The sequence below is a fragment of the Microcaecilia unicolor genome, chromosome 4, assembly GCF_901765095.1.
Source record: "Microcaecilia unicolor chromosome 4, aMicUni1.1, whole genome shotgun sequence".
In the NCBI taxonomy this organism is placed as follows: Eukaryota; Metazoa; Chordata; class Amphibia; order Gymnophiona; family Siphonopidae; genus Microcaecilia; species Microcaecilia unicolor.
In genome coordinates, this window is record NC_044034.1 from 84,025,508 (window position 1) to 84,046,290 (window position 20,783).

Genomic DNA, 20,783 nt, shown 5'->3' on the forward strand with positions numbered 1-20,783 from the left:
ATGCAGTATTTTTTTCTACTACATTTTATGCTGTCCCTCACCTTGAGCCGGAGACAACGTTATGGGGGTAGGAGAAGGGGATGAGATCATGGTACCTGCCTTGGGCACCCCCAAACCTGTCCAGAGTTGCAGAAGACAGAGTTTGCTGGGGAACTTAGTTTGGGGACTCCCTCGTGCACTTCTACCCTGGGCCCCAGCATGTTTAGCATGTGTAACAGCAGCACTACCTCGAGCTACTAGGGAAAGGCAGGAGACACAACACTGAATAACTGAAAAGTTTCGACTCTCCAATCATCCTGTTATTTACTTTGTGCATTCCCCCTACATCACAGTAATAATGGCCAAGTAAAGAACAGCCAACCACACACGCTGCCCCGCCCTCAAAATACCCGCCAACCGGGCGCGCGCACGTACCTCCTGCTTTCCGTCAATGCCGGAAGTAAACACCGGCCACGCCTGCGCAATGCACACACTGCGCAGTACTGCTACTGCCTACCTGCTGTGCCATTCCCGGGCGAGCTTAAGGGTGAGCGGGGAAGAAGAAGAGCGCCACTGCCAGCGGGACGGAGGGACCCGGGGACCCCGGTGAGCCGCTGGCCGGCTCAGTGTTGCTTCTGATGCAGCCGTGCGAAGAAGACGTAGAGGAGGAAGCGGCGGTGAACGTCGGGCAGAGGTTGGGTGAGGTGTCCCCGGCGGTAGAGGAAGAGGCTGGCGTGCGGGTGCTCTACAACTTACTTCCCGCAGGGCCCGAAGATGAGGCTGAATTGCTGGACACGTCCGACCCCCTGGACAGCACAGCCAGCCCCGAGGAGTTGGACGAGGAGGAGAACTCGGGCGACAGCGGAAGCTGCGGTGGGGGTGCCGGTGGTAGTGTTGGCGACGGAGGAGGCGGGAATGGTAGGACGTGCACTTACGAGGGCTGCCAGGAGATGGGCGGCGGCGGGGCGCAAGGGGCAAAGCAGCGCAAACCCTGGATGTGCAAGAAGCACCGCAACAAAGTGTACAAGGACAAGTACAAGCGCAAAAAGAGCGACCAAGCCACGTCCGGTAGTGCTCGGGGAGCAGCGGTAAGCAGCATGTCTTGGCGCTCCAGCAAAGAGCAGATTATGAGCCCCAGATAGAGGGCGTGTGAGACATGGTAGTTCATAAGTTTGCTGTAGCTCCATCATACGGATCACGAGTACTGCAGCTTGTGGCCCGCCAACAGGTGTTTGTTGTTCTTGGGAGGTGAGGGTAGACGGAGTGGGCATTCTTGTAACATTTTGTTCTAATCATGGGACCTTTAACCAGCGCCTCAAGGCATGACTAAGGGATAACTAGGCATATGCCTAGAGTCTAAAAACGAGGTTTACAGACCTGTTGAGTCTCCCACCTCAGAATGGTAAAGTGATGTAAAGATACTTGGGTGAGGGTAAAAGGTGCTCTGATAGTAGGTGGACTTGGCGTCTGCCTAGAGTGGCAGGAGAACAGCATTACTGTCCCCTTCTATATTTTCCCATCTCTGCTCAGGATCTACCCCCATCCCTTCTATTTTCCAGGCTTGACCCAGAGTTTCAAGCTGATTAAGTGCTTGCGCATCTACCTCCCCTGCTGAGCTCCTTTGTAGGGTGGGTGGGTGGGAGGGAGGGTGGGGTGGGGGACAGTACTGCTAGGACAGTCTATGCCAAGTCTGCTTGAAAACTCAGTCCATATCTAGGAAGAGGTAAGGGCAGTGATAGTTGTGGGAGGAAAGAAGGAGAAGATGCGGAACACATGATTGGAGGGGTTAGTAAAAGGGAGAGGAGATGCTTAATGGGAGGGGTAGGGAGTGGAAAGGGATATGTTTAGCCACTTGGGGGGGGGGGGGGTAGAAAGGAAGATGTTTTCTCTCTGTAGTCCAGCAAGAACAAGCCTAATCAGGAGAGACTAAGACTCCAAACTGAAGGACAAAATGACAAGAAAGACATCAGTATTGCAAGAAAAGTTTTCATTGTTCAATATTCTTACCATATTGGTGTCTTTCCTATGGGGTTTGTCCCGTTAAGTCTTATTGTTTATCCTGGTTGGTCTTTCACTGGGCAAGGGAAACCACAGCTGAAGGTTCACCCAGGGAAGTGTTCTTTAATGCAAGCCATCATTCTGGGCTTTTTCTCTGCCTCCTATTCAAGCTTGGGACAGAAATGGAGGGGGAATACCTGCATGCTTTTGCAGGACAAGACATTGCCCCAAAAATAAAGAACGCATTTGAAAACACCAGTCTCCTTCAGAATACCCCCAATGAAAAGTTTGAAGCACTGCCACAGTTCTGGTTGGGAAGATAATTGATAGCTCTCTTTCAGGTCGTTTGGATCCAAAGCAGCCCCAGCTTAAAAATTAATGAAGTTCACAGAGCAAGGGCATAAGGTACTCTTAGGCTACTCCTGGATTTTAATGTTTAAATTGACATTATGTAATTGCTAGTAGGTAATCTGCCATTTGGTTAATATTCATTATATTCTGTGTGCTTTCATTTTAAAAACAGAGAAAAATGTAAGCATATAAAGAACATATGGCCTACCCAGTCTGCCCATCCATGCTATCTACTCTATTTATCAATCTTGGAGATCCTGTGTACTTGTCCAAAGCTCTCTTGAATTCAGATACTGTTTTCGTCTCCACTACTTCCACCAGGAGGCCATTCCATGAATTCATCACCTATTCCATGAAGAAGTATTTCCTCAGATGAGTCATCTTTCATGTTCATCCTATGCCCCCTCGATCCAGAGCTTCCTTTCAAGAAGTATTTCCTCAGGTGACTTCTGAGTTTCCCCTTTCCCTTTAATCCTATGCCCCCTTGTTCGAGTTTCCTTTCAGTTGAAAGAAACTCGCCTCCTGTACATTTATACTACGTAGTTATTTAAATGTCTCTAGCATATCTCCCTTCTCCCGCCTTTCTTCCAAAGTATACAGGTTGAGATCTTTAAGTCTGTCCCCATACGCTGTATGACGAAAACCTTTGACCATGTTAGTAACCACCCTGTGGATTGACTCCATCCTGTTTATATCTTTTTGAAGGTGCGGTCTCAAATTATACACAATATTCTAAATGAGGTCTCACCAGAGTGTTATATAGGGGCATCATCACCTCTTCCCCCCCCCCCCACCCCCACCCTACTGGCCATTCCTTTCTCTGTGCCCTGAAGCTTTCACTGTCTTCTTTTCTATCTGGCCACTTTGAGGTCCTAACATATGATCACACTCAAGTCCCACTCCTCTTTTCATGCACAAAAGTCCCTCATCCCGTAAACTGTACCATTTCCTCTGACTTTTGCAGCCCAAATGCATGACCCTGCATTTTTTAGCTTTAAATCTAAGCTGCCAACTTCCATATCATTCCTCTAGCTTTGCTAAGTTGTTCCTCATGTTACCCACACCGCCAGGGGTGTCTGTTTCAGATTTTGGTATCGTCTACAAAGAGGCAAACCTTACCAGACAGCCTTTCAATAATATTGCTTACAAAAATGTTAGTTCATAAGTACATAAGTATTGTCATACTGGGAAAGACCAAAGGTCCATCGAGCCCAACATCCTGTTTCCAACAGTGGCCAATACAGGTCACAAATACCCAGCAAGATCCCAAAAATGTACAAAACATTTTATACTGCTTATCCCAGAAATAGTGGATTTTCCCCAAGTCCATTTAATAACGGTCTATGAACTTTTCCTTTAGGAAGCCAGCCAAACCTTTTTTTTAAACTCCGCTAAGCTAACCGCCTTTACCACATTCTCTGGCAACGAATTCCAGAGTTTAATTACACGTTGAGAGAAGAAATATTTTCTCAGATTCGTTTTAAATTTACTACATTGTAGCTTCATTGCATGCCCCCTAGTCCTAGTATTTTTGGAAAGCGTAAACAGACGCTTCACATCTACCCGTTCCACTCCACTCATTATTTGATAGACCTCTATCATATCTCCCCTCAGCCGCCTTTTCTCCATGCTGAAGAGCCCTAGCCGTTTTAGCCTTTCCTCATAGGGAAGTCGTCCCATCCTCTTTATCATTTTTGTCGCCCTTCTCTGCACCTTTTCAAATTCCACTATATCTTTTTTGAGATACGACTAGAATTGAGCACAATATTCGAGGTGCGGTCGCACCATGGAGCGATACAAAGGCATTATAACATCCTCATTTTTGTTTTCCCTTCCTTTCCTAATAATACCTAACATTCTATTTGCTTTTTTAGCCGCAGCAGCACACTGAGCAGAAGGTTTCAACGTATCATCAACGATGACACCTAGATCCCTTTCTTGGTCAATGACTCCTAACGTGGAACCTTGCATTACGTAGCTATAATTCGGGTTCCTCTTTCCCACATGCATCACTTTGCACTTGCTCACATTAAACGTCATCTGCCATTTAGACGCCCAGTCTCGTAAGGTCCTCTTGTAATTTTTCACAATCCTCCCACGATTTAACGACTTTGAATACCTTTGTGTCATCAGCAAATTTAATTACCTCACTAATTACTCCCATCTCTAGGTCTAGGTCATTTATAAATATGTTAAAAAGCAGCGGTCCCAGCACAGACCCCTGGGGAACCCCACTAACTACCCTTCTCCATTGAGAATACTGACCATTTAACCCCACTCTCTGTTTCCTATCCTTCAACCAGTTTTTAATCCACAATAGAACACTACCTCATATCCCATGACTCTCCAATTTCCTCTGGAGTCTTTCATGAGGTACTTCGTCAAATGCCTTCTGAAAATCCAGATACACAATATCAACCGGCTCACCTTTATCCACATGTTTGTTCACCCCTTCAAAGAAATGTAGTAGATTAGTGAGGCAAGATTTCCCTTCACTAAATCCATGTTGACTTTGAATATACTCTGTAATTTTGTTCTTTATAATAGTCTCTACCATTTTGCCCGGCACCAACGTCAGACTCACTGGTCTATAATTTCCCGGATCTCCTCTGGAGCCTTTTTTAAAAATCGGCATTACATTGGCCACCCTCCAATCTTCCGGTACCATGCTCAATTTTAAGGATAAATTACTTATTACTAACAATAACTCCGCAAGTTCATTTTTCAGTTCTATCAGTACTCTGGGATGAATACCATCCGGTCCAGGTGATTGCTACTTTTCAGTTTGTAGAACTGTCCCATTACATCCTCCAGGTTTACAGAGAATTTATGTGTGCCTAGTTTCCAATATAGTGCTAGTCAGGCCCTTGTTGGAGCAGCACAACAGATGATCATTTGCACATGGGATTGATGATATAAAGTTGCATCACACACAAATATGAGGCCGTATATAAGTGTGCAGTGTAATTGGTAATACCGATACGAGTATGAGTGTTCCAAGTTTATGGGAGAAGCTTCATTTGTTATACTGTAAATATTTTTAATTGTTTTGGTTATAGCGTGGCTATTTTTCACTCAAGTATTTTCCTTGTTCTGACTTAAACAGCAATGGACAACTATTCTTTGATGGCCCAGCAGTTTCCCCCCGCTCTTGTGTTTTCATTTCAATAAGAACCAAAGCTGGGGTTTGATGCCATGAGTCTTCATTTCCAATTACCGTGGAATTTTTTTCATTACATAGGATTAGGTCTCCCAGCTTAGTCAGTGCATCAACAGGTGTTACCACTGCATAATGGCTGACCCCCCCCCCCCCCCCCATTATAAAATCATTTTTATTACTTCTTTGATGCCTTGCTAGGTGAAAATTCATTCTCCAGTACAAGCAGGGTAGTATATTTTTACATGTGGTTAATGCAGTTTGAAGCCAGTGTGGAGATTCTTCCAAGTGTTCTCGAAACCTTTGGAAGCACATCATCGCGCATACTTGTCTTCCCACCTGCGGGTATGTCATCGTTTTTCCATGAAACAGTACAGATGCTGTTTTCAGTATCTTATGGCTTGAATGTTGAAAAGCTAGAGGTTGACTGAATCTACTGAAGTGTGTCTTAGGTCCTCCTTGATCCCAGGGGAGGTTTAACCAGGAGGTTTGCTGTCTGGTGTGTGGGCAAGGCCCTAGATCCTTATTCTGTCCTAATTTCAGTACTCTGTATCCAGAGCAGCAGCACATCTCCTTCACAAGACTTAATTCCCTTTAGCTTTACCCCTGCTGTAGTCTTTTATAAAGACAAAGCTTGGCCGCAATGGTTGCTTGCTTGTAATTAATTGCACACTTCTACACCTGCTGGTCTGCTTCGTGTTTTGCTGTTCTGATCACTTGCAGATTGCCACCTCTCTGCATCTGTGACAAAATGCAATATATATGTGTGTGTGTGTGTGTTTTATGTGTAAACTTACCAAAGGAGCATCAAAAACATTTTAAAACATAGCTTAGACTGATTCCTAAATGTCTAAAGACCTACAAACAAAACAATACTTCTATATAATACATACATAAACCAGATTTTCAAAACTGAACAATGTAATGGGGTTATAATTAAAATCCTCCCCCACACACAATTTTTTATTATAATAGAAACAGTATGACCATGATTAATGTCTGCATGGCAGTTTTAAATAAAGAGCAATTGTTTTTACAATCAATGAAAATTATTCAAAACAAGCTTTAAAATCCATCATATGTTCTTATGATTAGTTTATTTTGGGAAATGTGTATCGGAGAAATTAGATAACCATAAAAGATATATTATCACTGTTAAATGAGATATAAAACCAGTAACACATTTACTTTAATGAGCTACAATGCCACATTAGAGAATGACACGGGGACAAAGTTTGGCCCTGTCCTTGTGGGTTCTGTCTCCATCCCCTCAGGCTCTCTCCTCCTCTGCAGAAGCCTTGAACATTTATAATTTTTATTTTTAAATCTTTTTTTTATTAAAATATAAAAAGGAGCAATATGCTGTGCAACTGTTGTTTATAAATCAGCAACTATAATAACCCCACCACCACCACTACCATCCTGTTAAAATGTCCATGGGTACAAAATAAGAACCCTCTCTGTGCTAACAGGGGAGAAATATGCCCTATGAAGTACCGTTATGATTTTTCAATCTGTGAATGAATAATAAGTCGTCAACAATCTCAGGATTGTCTCGCTGTCTTCCACAGTCTTTCCTGCAATAGAAGATGTTTTCTCAGAAGATGTGCTGATAGCATGCATGCACAGGATCCCCCACTCAAATTTTGCCAGTTGTGGCCAGCATGTTTGCTTGATTTTTCCCCCAAAATCAAAATATCATCATCTGCATCACTCACACATAAATAACGGTCCAGTTTATTAACAGGCTTCAAAGTACAGAATGACATGGGGACAAAGTTGGTCCCCGCAATTACTGTGGGTCCCTGTCCCCTTGTCATTCTATGTTCCACATTCTTATTGTAAACCAGATATCTCAATAGTGAACACTTCAGGAGATCAAAGTAGATGAATAAAGCTAAAACTGATAAAAATACAAACTTATTTCTTACTCAGTATACCCAGGAGTGATCTCCAGTTGCTCTTGCCCATGTCAGCGCTACTTCCAAAATGGCTGCCGTGACCTGTTGCAGCGGTCTCATGAGATTGCCACTAAAGGTCACGGCAGCTATTTTGAGAGCACAGCCAATGTGGGCAAGAGCAACTGGGGATCACTCCTGCCCTGACTACACCCCTAAACCACCAGGGATTGTAAGATGGGCAGGGGGGACAGACAACTCCTGTTCAGAGGGAGGGAGACAAAACATGACAAAGCACAAATTTTTGGCTTCCACCAAAAAAACACGGTCAGTATCAACCAAAACCATGGCCATAGCCTCTCAGCCAAAATGGGCAGAAAAATGATTTTGGGCCAGACCGAAGTTGTCTACCCTGGGTATACTTATGGGATCATATTTTAAATTAAAATTGGAATCTTTATTATTCAACCATATATGAAATTCATTCAAGCTTTCTTTATTGCCTTTCCATATCATATATGTCATCTGTAAATCTTTTCCATAATATAAGTGGTTTCCTAAATGGACAGACATCTACATTTGTTCTCTCAAAGGTTTTACATACAAATTAGCTATTTGGGGGGCTATAGTGGCCCCATAGCTGCCCTTTTAATCATTTTATAAAATGTTCCAGCAGAATACAAAAAAAATTCTCCTTCAAAGCTAGCTCTACTAATGCAAGAATAAACTATGTAGGAATTCTAGGTGGACCTCCTACTTTTTAAAATATCCTCAATGATGCTAACGACTTCAGTTTGAGGGATGTAAAGGATACAATGTCCATAGTTGCCAAAATGATTTAACCATCATTGAATGATAAATCTGATCAGTATATTGATCGTATTGGTGGAATCTCAAATATAAGAAGGTGAAAGGGTTACATCACACCAAAACTAAATCTACCAATTTCGGATACCCTGAAAATTCTTGGAGTCACCATTGATCAGCACCTAACACTTGAGAATCACGCAAAAAACACAACCAAAAAAATGTTCCACTCAATGTGGAAATGAAAAAGAGTAAAACCATTTTTCCCAAGGACCATTTTCCGTAATCTGGTACAATCATCAGTACTCAGCCATCTAGACTACTGCAATTCACTCTATGCTGGCTGCAAAGAGCAAATACTTAAAAAAAAAACTCCGAACGGCCCAGAATACTGCAGCCAGACTTACATTTGGAAAATCAAAATACGAGCAAAACCCCTACGAGAGAAGCTACACTGGCTACCACTCAAAGAACGCATCACATTCAAAGTATGCGCCCTAGTACATAAAATCATCCATGGCGAGGCCCCAGCCTACATGTCCGACCTGATAGACCTACCACCCAGAAACGCTAAAAGATAGTCTCGCACATTCCTTAATCTTCATTTCCCCAACTGTAAAGGCCTAAAATATAAATTAATGTACGCATCAACCTTTTCCTATATGAGTACGCAACTCTGGAACGAACTACCACGCAACCTAAAAGCGACCTATGGACTGACTAACTTCCGCAAATTACTAAAGACCCATCTCTTCGACAAGATATACCACAAAGATCAAAACAAGTGAACTCCCACATATATCCAGAAATGTTAAGAATACCTGTTATTTCACTATCATGTATTCTATCACCATGTAACCCAAAATCCTACTGCTATACTTAATGTCTACTATCTTCTCATTTCCACTATCCATGATGTATTGTAAGCCACATTGAGCCTGCAAAGAGGTGGGATAATGTGGGATACAAATGCAATAAATAAATAATATAGAGGTGGGGTTTTTTTTTTCAAAGCACTTAGACTGCAGGTCTAAGAACCTATGGAACTTAAGTGCTTTACAAATGAGCCGTATTGTCTCTTGATACCTGTCACCTAAAGTACCTGACCTGGAAGATTGTTTTTGGTGGAGGTCACTCCGGGCCCTAGTAGCTGATCCACCTTATACCAAGTTTCATCACAACAAAGTGGTTCTGTGTTTGCATCCTAAACTCCTTACTACGGTATTTTGTCAAAATTCCATCTTAATTGGTCAATTGTTCTGCCAACATTTTTCACAAAACCACATGCCCATCAAGGTGAAAGCCTGGACAGCAAGAGAGCCTTGGCCTTCTCTGGAGTGGAGTAAAAGCCCAGAGAAAGTCCACATAGCTTTTTGTTTCTTTTCACCCCAATAGGATGGGGGCTGCCATCAATAATTTATTTATTTATTGCATTTGTATCCCACATTTTCCCACCTATTTGCAGGTTCAATGTGGCTTACAGAAACCTGTTATGGCATCGCCATTCCAGGAGACAGATACAATTGGTGTTACAACAAGATCATGGATGAGGAGAAAAAGAGCTGAACAAAGTTATCGAAAGATGACTATCAGAATAGGATGAAGTCGTTGGGTTGCAGACCGCATCTCATTTGCTTATAGCCAGGCTGCGCTGATTCTGGGAGGGTCATGTCACAGCTCACTACATCAAAGCCATGGCTGTATTGGTTGCCCAACTGAGAACCTCCACAGAGGAAGTTCCTGACACAACAGCCAGTTTTATCAGACAGTCCTTCAGAATTTATTTGGGGTCTAGAATCCAACTCCCTTCCTCCAGGCCCAGGCTATTCCAAAAAAACAAACAAACCAAAATTGCAGCTCTGTCAATAGGCCTTGCCTATTACAGGCCTTCTTTTCTCTGGGTTTTTATTTTTTAATTTAGGACAGATGGTAGTTAGGGATTTCTACATGTGAGAGTATACTATCCTGCTTGTCCTCGGAGAACTACTACTACTACTATTTAACATTTCTAGAGTGCTACTAGGGTTATGCAGCGCTGTACAATTTAACATAGAAGGACAGTCCCTGCTCAAAGAGCTTACAATCTAATGGAAAGAAGACAGTTACTTACCTGTAGCAGGTGCTCTCTGAGGACAAGAGAGTAGATAGTCTTACATACCTGCCTTCCTTCCCTCGGAGTTGCATTCTATCAGCTATTGTACTAGACTGACCTGGTCCAGTCAATGACGGCAGGCGGGAAGAGGCGTGCACATGCGATGAAGTGTTTCCAAAGGCTTTGATATTAGAACACTGGGGAGCTTCTCTGTGCCAGGCTCTGTTGGATGATGTCACCCACATATAAGAATATTTTGCTGTCCTTGGAGTGCACCTGTTGCAAGTAACTAACTTTGTTTTTCATGTTGATATTTCTGTACTTTGGAAGGTTGCTCGAGGTAAGGTGTTTGCCAAAAAATATGATAAAGGTTTTAAAATTACATTAAACTGGTGAAATATTTTACTTGTCGGATGACTCTTCTGTACCTTGACCAGGATCTAGTTGTATAGTCTGAGTATGAGCTAATAATGATTCGGGGGCCACATTTATAATGCATTGTAACATAGTAGATGATGGCAGATAAAGACCTGTATGGTCCATCTAGTCTTATCTTTTGTAACATTCAGAGAGCCAAAACATGCATCATCGTATTTTGCTGCATGCTTCATCAGATAGTGACAAAATATGATGGTGCATCGTCCTCTCACCTCGTAAGCCTTCACCCAGTCTTGCTCATGTACCCCCCCCCCCCCCAAGCCTACACCTACTTTCTGTCGCTCATGTAACCACCTCCCCCCTTCCAGTTTCTTTTCCCTCACCTGGCTTCAGCTGCAGAAGAAAGAGTGGGTTTCCTGCTTCCCCACCATGACTTGGCTGTCTGCAAGCTTGAGCCACACAGTGCCAGAAGTTTGGGTTGGTCTTGCATTTTCTAGTCTTGATGCAAGCACCACAAGAATTGCGAAGCTTCCAAGGTCCAGAAAACAGTACTTGGTGGGGTCGGGTTTTGGTTCCCAGACCATAGATTGAACAAGCCTGTTATACACTAACCACTTTGAGGCATGAGCTTTTAAGAACAAGAGGTCATTTCATTGCATATTGGAAAAAGTGTTACCTTTTGAGGTCATTCTTCCCACATAAATAGTTTTGCCTGGACATGTTACAAGACTATGCCAGGAACTAACTGGAAAATCATCCACAAAGTTATGCCCCCCCCCCCCCCCCCCCAATTTACTTAGCCATGCAGCAATGCAGACACAGCCCATTCAAAGTGAATGGGCTGTGTCAGCATTAGCGCCCGTCAGCTGTTAGTGTGACTTAGTAAGCAGGAAGGTCACTTTCTCACATTATCTTTTAGAGATTGACAGGTCTCTTGCTGAGGTAGATGTGAATGTTTATGCATCAACTATTGGGGGAAAAATTGAACAGGCATGGTGTGTTCATTGGCGGGATAACTAGGATAAAACCACTGCTCTCTGCAAAGAACATTACTGCCGTAGCAGGTTCTCAAGCCAGGATGACCCATGCAATTTTGAGAATAATGTTCTCTGAACAGATGGTTCAAAAATTAAAATTTTCATTGCCAATACCAAACATGTTTGTTTGGAAGGCAGTGCTTGGGTTTCAAAGTAAGAATCTCATCCTGTCAAGCATGGTATCCTGGTGAGGGGCCGTGTAGTGGCAGCAGGGCCTAGATGGCTTGCCATCATTGGTGGAACTATAAAAACTTCTTTAGAATAGACAAATATATAGGTCATTTACCCATGATCTGAAACTATGCTATAAGCGTGTCATGCAGCAAGACAGCAAACATTCACATAAACGTTCTACAGAACTGCTGAAGTAGAGATTGTGGGGCCTTTTTATTATATGTAGTAAGTGTTTGCCCTTATGCACCTTAAGTGCAAAGCCTATGTGGTAAATGCAGAGGACATACTACTATAAATCATTTCTATAGCCCTACCAGTCGTACGCAGCACTGTGCATTTACCACACAGGACAGACAGGTACCACATGGATACCATGTTATTTACTACTCTGAAATGTCCTGCCTCTTGAGATATGCCTTGAAACTTCATTTAAGAAATTGAAGTCGGCGTTTAAAAAGTTGTTTCTTTTTTATTATTTCAGCTAGGTTTATCATGCAGCATAGATCACTCTTAATTTTGGCTAGTAGCTCAGCCCCATCTACATCTCCCAGCATTGTTTTATGTCTTTACTCCAGCCCTCCTTTTATCATTGTTTTAGTTCCTTTTGTGGATAATTGCTGTTAAACTGCAGTTGCAACCTAGAATTCATTACAGCATGTGGTCTCCTGCGTCTGTCTCTCTGCTTGATGTTTGATCTAACTGTAAACTGCTTAGAGTTTTATGATTGGCAGTCTATCAAAGATGTAATATGCAGGGGCACCATTATCTGTCAATTCATGTAACACAATGCCAGCCCAAGCACAAAAATAATCTGCTGGGGTGGCACACATGCTACTCGCTCCCCCCCCCCCCCCCCCATGTGAAGCCCAGCCCCCATACATAGTGATCCCAGTTCTCCAGCCCACCCCAGCCACTTACCCAAATAATCCCTGGTATCTAGTATACAGAACAGGAGTGGCCCTAGGTTCCAGATGGTGAATCTGACCCCTAGTGGTAGTCTTGCTAGAGGTCAATCTGCCATAAAAGGATCACTGACTCAAGTTCTCAAGTGACATGGCTTTTCAGTCCTTCACAGTGAGTGTGGCAGTCGCTGGCTGCAGAAGGACATTGAGGATCTATAGAAGGAAGAAGATACAGCAATGCCCAATTAACAGTTCTACAGTTTAAATATTTGTACCTGCTTTACTGTCATCCACAAAACTATGGAAAAGGGAATGTTCCATTCAGAGGCATTATTGGCTAGTGCCAGATAATGCCCTGTTGTTTTTTTGTGGGGCAGTATTGTTAGCTGCAAGACTTAGTTGGCAGTCTTGACATATTTATTACATGAAGTTGGTTGTCTTATTTTAAGATTTTATGTAATGCTTGTCTTCTATGTATCTTTTAATGTTAAAATTATGTTTAGGATTGCACTGAAAATGCCGTTTCTTCAATGACCAAGCAAAAGACAAGTTCTGTTGGAGATCGTCCTGCCAGACCTAGTCTTTTGGAACAAGTATTAAATCAAAAAAGACTGGTAAGTAGGGCATTCATGACACTGTATCCTGACAAAAGGGATTGGATGGCTTTCTGATTTCAACAATGATAGAGACCCTTTCACTGCTGAGTCATTCTGGTCATTAGTGTGTCATGGGTTATTGGTTGCCTGAAAACTGTTTTGTGACCTATGTGAAATGTTAGTGATGTCATTCAGCTGTTCACACCACTGTACAGAGCACACATGATACCACTGGTGGCTATCTTAGCTGTGAGGCTGAGAGTATATTTATTTTGTTTCATTTTATTTATATCCCACTAATCATTACACTTCCAAGCAGATTACAAACAACGGGAGGCAGCTGGCTGTGAACCTGGAACTTGGATTCTGGGCCATATCCAGCAACCAGCATTGAATTTCTGGGGCTTTTTTGGCCGCTATAAACATAACTGGTTAAGTTTATATAACTGGTTAAATTGATATAAATTGCAGGTCTGTTTGGCCGCTGAACTTAGCTGGTCAGCCATTGAATATTGGCACTAACTGGCTATGTCACACAACATAGCCAGTGACCGGGCTAGCTGCTAAGCGCTGATATTCAGCCGAGATACATGACTATCTTTCACTGAATATTAGCGCTTAGCCGGGTTAAGGCTATTTAACCGGCCAGGAGCTGTTCCTGGCTAGTTAAATTGCACTGAATACCTGTCAGAACATTGATAGTGAAGCACATCAATAAAAACATGACAAGGTAAAGGCAGTTAGCTTAGTGGAGTTTAAAAAGGGTCTGGACAGCTTCCTAAAGGAAGAGTCCATAGACCATTATTAAATTGACTTGGGGAACATCTGCTGCTTATTTCTGGGATCTTGCCAGGAATTTGCGACCTGGATTGGCCACTGTTGGAAACAGGATGCTGGGCTTGATGGACCTTTGGTCTGTCCCAGTGTGACAATACTCATGTACTTATGTAGAATAAATAACAAGTGAATATAAATTGTTCTAATTAAGCATTAACTAGAATAAGCTAGTCTAAATGTGTCCCTTTTTTTTTTTTTTATAGAAACCTAAAGGTTTGCGCTCCAGAAAATCTATAGGAAGACCATTTTTTTTTCAGCATTCCAATTTAGCCAGTGAAAAGATAAAGCATGTGTGATTGTGTTCTGAATGATTTGAAAAATTGGATATATTAAGCAATTTTGGCTCAAGCAAAGGGCACAAGATGGATGATGGTGCAAAAGTGAATGTCATCTGTATGTAATGTTTTAAATACTAGCAAAAGAGCTTGATCAGTGTGCAGTGCTACATAGAAGAAATAACATTGCTTCAGACCTTCACACTGGTACATTGCTACAGTCACTTTGTCAGTTGGCTAAGCAGCAGAAGGTGTGTCGAAAGTTCTTGGCCAGGGGCGCTTACAACACTTTTGATGTGGCATCCAGGATCTCTGCCCAAAGTATAGTAATGCGCAGACTCTCATGGCTGCATGTTTCTAACTTGGAACAGTCGGTTCAGCAGATGTTGGCAGATACCCTATGCCAGGGGGATAACCTTTTTGGAGAGAAGGTTGAGGAGGTCACTGACCAGATCAAGAATCACACTGATACCATCTCTTCTCCCTCCCGCTGGGTGCTTTCTGCATCAACCTCCTCAGCTAGGAGGTCTTTTGGCAAGTCAAGGAGAGGTCCCTATTACTCTCGGAGGCATAGGTACGCCACCTCTACTTGCCAGCCTTTTCAGGCTCAGCCCCAACATGCTCATTCTTGTCAATAGCGTGCGCCCAAGGTCTGTGTTCATCCCCAGTCAAAACGGGATTTTGACTGGCTTCAGCAGAGCATAGCCGCAGTACCAGTGTTCATCTGGGACGACTTGCCGTCGGGGGGGTGGCTGACGTTTTCTCACGAAAGGTGGCCCCTTACAATCTCCGACCAGATTGCCCACCAAAAGCTCATTCCTTCAGCTCTCAGCACAAATGGGTACTTGCAGAGGAACTCTCAGCCCTTTTGAAGGCCCATGCAGTCGAGCCCATTCCACCAGAGGAAGAAGGGCAGGAATCCTATTCCAAGTGCTACTTTGTACAGGAGGGATGCGTCCCATCATAGACCTAAGGGCCCTGAACAAGTTTATGGTTATGAAAAGTTCAGGATGGTTTCCCTGAACACCCTTCTCCCCATGATTCAGGAAAACAATTGGCAATACTCTCTGGACTTGAAGGATGCATATACCTACATTCCAATGCTTCCAGCCCATTGAAAGTATCTTCAATTTCAGCTAGGAACACACCATTTCTGGTACCACGTGTTGCCCTCTGGCCTCGTGTCAGTTCCCAGGGTCTTCACCAAATGTCTAGAAGTAGTTGCAGCATCGCTACACAGACTGGGCGTCCATGTGTTCGGAGCACCTGGGAGGAAAGTGCTCAAGAGTCCATGCAGAGGACTATTCGGGTGCTTGAGCTACTAGGGTTCTTTTTAAAGTACCCCAAGTCCCACCTTTATCCTGCCCAACAATTGGAATTCATAGGAACCCTGCTCAACACACAAAGGATTCGAGCTTACCATCTGGGGCCCAGAGCGGACATGTTAGTCGAACTGGCTTCCCAGGTTCGAGCCTCTCAGGTCATGGCTCGGCAGATGTTGATGTTGTTGGGCCACATGGCATCCACAGTCTGTCACACTCATGACACGTCTTCACATGAGATCGGCCCAATGGATCCTGCTTCTCAGCGGTTTCAAGCCATGGGAAGTCTGAAAGATACCATCCGAGTATCCCCAAAGCTTGTTCGCTGACTTCACAAGTGAACCATTCGATCTAACTTGACTCTGGGACTTCCATTCCAAAGTCCTCAGCCACAAAAGGTGCTAACGATGGATGCATCCTTCCTGGATTGGGGAGCTTATGTGGATGGGCTCCCCACTCAAGGTGTTTGGTCCACTCGGGAAACAAATCTTTAGACCAATCTCCTGGAGCTCCGGGCGATCTGGAATTCTCTAAAGGTATTCAGAAATCGACTGTCTCACCAAATTGTGCTCATTCAAACAGAAATCAGGTTGCCATGTATTATACCAACAAGCAGGGGGGGCACCGGATCACGCCCTCTGTGTCAGGAGGCCATCTGGATGTGGCATTGTACTCGCCAACATGGCATTTTCCTGGAAGCCACTTATCTGGCAGGCAAAAACAACAGCCTGGCTTAGCAGGGTTATGCAACTGCACAAGTGATCTCTTCAGTGTCACTGTTCGCGAAATCTTCCAAGCATGGGGCACCTCCCGGTGGATCTCTTTTTCACTCACATCAATCATAGAGTCCCTCAGTTCTGTTCCAGGCTTCAGGCCCACAGCAGGCCAACATCGGCTGCCTTCTCCATTGGGGGACAGGTCTGCTGTATGCATATTCTCACATACCTCTTGTAGGGAAGACTTTGTTGAAACTCAGGCAAGACCACAGGACCATAATTCTGACTGCACCTTACTGGCTTCAGCAGATCTGGTTCCCTGTACTTCTGGAGTTATTCTTCGAAGAACCGTAGAGACTGTAGTGTTTTCCGACCCTTGTAACACAGAACGAGGGATCTCGTCTATATCCCAAACTTCAATCTCTGGCTTTCACAGCTTGGATGTTGAAAGCGTAGAATTTGTTTTCTTCGGTCTTTCGGAGGGTGTCTCTTGGGTCTTGCTGGCTTCCAGGAAAGATTGCACAAAGCGGTGTTATTCTTTCAAATGGAGGAGGTTTGCTGTCTCGTGTGAGGGCAAGGCCCTAGATCCCCTTGCCTTACCCAGACCCTGCTTGAATACCTTCTCCACCTCTCCAAGTCTGGTCTTAAGACCAACTAATAAGGGTTCACCTCAGTGCTTATCATGTAGAAGATAAGCCCATCTTTGGACAGCCTCTAGTTTTTCGCTTTATGAGAGGTTTGCTTTTATCAAAGCCCCCTGTCAAACCTCAACGTCATTCTCACCCAGCTGATGAAAGCTCCTTTTGAGCCACTGAGTTTCTGCCATCTGAAGTACTTGACCTGGAAGGTCATTTTCTTCGTGGCTGTTACTTCAGCTCATAGAGTCAGTGAGCTTCAGGCCTTAGTAGTGGATGCAACTTATACTATGTTCCATCACAACAGAGTAGTCCTCCGCAAGCACCCTAAGTTCTTGCTGAAGGTGGTGTCAAGAGTTCCATCTGAACCAGTCGATTGTCTTGCCAACATTCTTTCCCTGACCTCATGCCTATCCTGGCGAGAGCCTTGCATGCCTTGGATTGCAAGACAGCATTGGCCTATTACATGCAGCGGACTGGGCCCACAGTCTACCCACCTTTTTATATCTTTTGATCCCAACAGGACGAGGTTACCATCAGGAAATGCACCATCTCTAATTGACTGGCAGAGTGCATTTCCTTCACTTATGCCGAGTCTGGGCTGACCCTAGAGGGTCAGGTCATGGCTCACAATATCAGGGCTATGGCTGTGTCGATGGCCCACTTGCGGTCATCCTCCATTGAAGAAATTTGCAAGGCTGCAACGTGGTCTTCAGTCCACACATTCACATCTCATTACTGCCTTGAGCAGTATACCTGATGCGATAGTTCAGGCAGGCAGTGTTGCAGAATCTGTTTGGGGTCTAGAATCCAATTCCACCCCCTAGGCCTGTTTTATTCTGTTCCAGGCTGCACACTCTCACTCAGTATGTATATGGTTTCAGGTTGATCTCTGTTTTTGTCCTCGCTGTTGCAAGGCCCAATTGACCAATGTTGTTTGTTTTCATTGAGCCTAGATGCTAGGGACTCCCCACTTTGTGAGAATAAATAGGCCTGCTTGTCCTTGGAGAAAGCGAAGATATTTACCTGAAGCAGGTATTCTCCGAGGTCAGCAGACCTTTATATTCTCACAGTCCCTTCCATTTCCCCTTGGAAGGCACTTGTACATATGTGGTGGAGTGTGTCTCGTGCTCCACAAAGCTCTACTTTATGCTGGTCATAAGTCCCAGACAGGGCGACGAGGTTGCCGTCATCCACGTAAGAATATAAGGCCTGCTGTCCTCGGAGAATACCTGCTACAGGTATCTATCCTCACTTCCATGATGTAATTCACCTGAAGCTTAGTGAAGCATGTCATTGAATAAAGTAAGTAGCTGAACAAGAAGAAAGTGAATGTCCTCAAACAGAACAAAGGCCAGACATGAGTCCACTAGAAAATCAGTGGCAAGACTTGAGGACTGCAGTCCACAGATAGTAAATACCTTTCTAACCTGAAAGAGCCTGAGATACTCCACCAAAATTAGGCAACAACTGTAGCATGCTGCTGCAAAGTTGGTAATAATTTATCCTAAACGACTTATGGCTGTTAGATGATTCAAGCGGTATGAAAATTTAGGTGATGAAGACTTTTGTTTCTTATTCTTTAGTTACTCTTAATGAAATAGTCAAAAAAAGTTCTTTCATGTTGAATTGTAGAATATGTTGTGTAGATTAGTGAAACAGACTCCTACTTTTAATGCTTCTTGAATTGGTGTAGAAAACAGAAGATGAAAATGTACAAGGGTATGAAGATTTTTACAAGTCACTATGGTATGACCTTCTGGGACCTCACAGGTGCTTTCTTCAGAACTATGCTAGAACTATACTGCACATGTGGTATAAAATTATTATGCACTGCCTCCATATGAGTGCAATCAGAGTTCAAATACATTTTTTAATCAAATGTAGCAGTAAATTGTAGAGAACTTAATTTTTTTAATGTTCAGATATACACATCTATCATCCCTTTTTATTTCTTGTTTTAGTCATTACTAAGAAGCCCAACGGTGGTACAGTTTTTGAAGACACAACAGCAGTTGCTAAGTCAACAGACTTTTGAGCCAAGAAGGCCATTTCCGGAAGCATCTGTGTGACAGAGTCCAGTTAAAGATCAACAATTTGGCATCATCATGAACTGATGGCTAGAAATAACTTTTCATTGAATTCAGGTTGAACTTCTACAAGTGGTCTTGTCTTAAGATGTATTTATCATTCAGCGATAAAAATGTGATGCAGTTTGTGTTTTTTTAAGCTATTCGGTTACTACTGATTTTGTAAAAATATAGGGAGGAATAAAAAGTTTCCTTATGCAGATGATAAATGTATTGCCAATGTCTTCCTGATATTTTTTTTTCATGCGGGGCCAATAAAGTAAATCTTTATGGAATATTAATAAAATAAGCATTCAGAAACACAACATCCTGTCAAGTTTAACAAAAAAAAAAAAAAGGCTTTAATTTTTTTGCAGGAAAAATTAAACATTTATATGTATTGAAAATGAGAAATCAAAGCTACACAAGTTATAACAGTACTGTAATCTTTCAGAACTGGAGAGGAAGGCGGCAAAAAATCATTAGAAACCTCAACACATACTTTCCATAGACCACTAGTGATTTATGAGCCACGAAGCATAGTAGATTTCTCATTATAAGCATTTTATTCTCGCGCCCAGTTTGTAGATAGGGCTTCCTTAGAAAAATAAGTAAACAATTTATTTTTGTAAATGTGGGACCTTTTATTTTACATGGAGAGGTAGAAGCAATGCAAGAATATTGCATTATGAATGTTGGAGCGAGGGCTTGAGGGTGGGGACAGGAAGTGCCATTTCATTTTGGGTATCGAGGAAAGCAAAGGGAGAGGAAAATGTTAGAACAGAATATGGTATGCCTTGCACTAAAGATTAAAATAGGATTCTTACTCCAAGATTAAAATAGGATTCTTACTCCTATATGTTTTCTATGCTTTCTTGTTCCTGTCATCCTAGTGCCCCAGTCCTGGACATCAGATGTGTAGTTTTCTGTGTAATTTTCATTTTAGGTATGGAATTTTGTTTTTGCCATTTTTTTTGTGCCTCCTGGAGCTTCCAGCACAGTCTGTCACCTGATATTGGGCAACAGTGCCTGTTTTATAACTCCCTCTCATAACTCAGACTAGTCATTGCAGCGAGAGTGCTCAACCAAGGGTCATAAAACTGGTTCTTTCTAGAATACGGCCAGTGTTAACAAAAAGTCCAGTTCCTTAGTGTTGGTGTTGCATACTGTTCCCCACCCCCATGCAGTGGTGGTTATTTCTGCTTCCACAATATCCTCAGCCAGTCTGAGAAATGGAAGACCTTGCCTTTCAAATGTCCTAAGCATGGCAGTACACAGAACTATCATAGCAACTGGGCTGGCTTGTATGTTGTCATTAGGGAAGAGGAATGACATACACATTAGTTTGTGAGTAAAATAGCTTTGCTAGAAGGAAGGAATGCATTCCACAGTTTTCCACTGTCTAGAAAAACTAGTATGGAGGGGAGGAAGAGAGGCTAGTTGTTATTAACATTTGTATAGTGCTAACGGACCCATGCAGCGCTGAACACCTGACACAGAGAGAGTCCCTGCTTGATAGAGCTTACAATCTAAAAATACAGACAGACAAGACAAGGTTGA

The 20,783-nt window shown here is 43.1% G+C and overlaps 1 protein-coding gene across 1 annotated transcript; it reads left to right on the forward strand.

Moving 5' to 3' along the window:
* Nucleotides 1-449: 449 nt before the first annotated feature.
* On the forward strand, nt 450-19,549 carry RFXAP (regulatory factor X associated protein). Its single transcript, XM_030200386.1, has 3 exons — nt 450-1,067; nt 13,277-13,387; nt 19,119-19,549. The coding sequence occupies exons 1-3, from the start codon at nt 618-620 to the stop codon at nt 19,224-19,226; spliced, it is 669 nt and encodes a 222-aa protein (XP_030056246.1). The 5' UTR covers nt 450-617; the 3' UTR covers nt 19,227-19,549.
* Nucleotides 19,550-20,783: the final 1,234 nt, after the last annotated feature.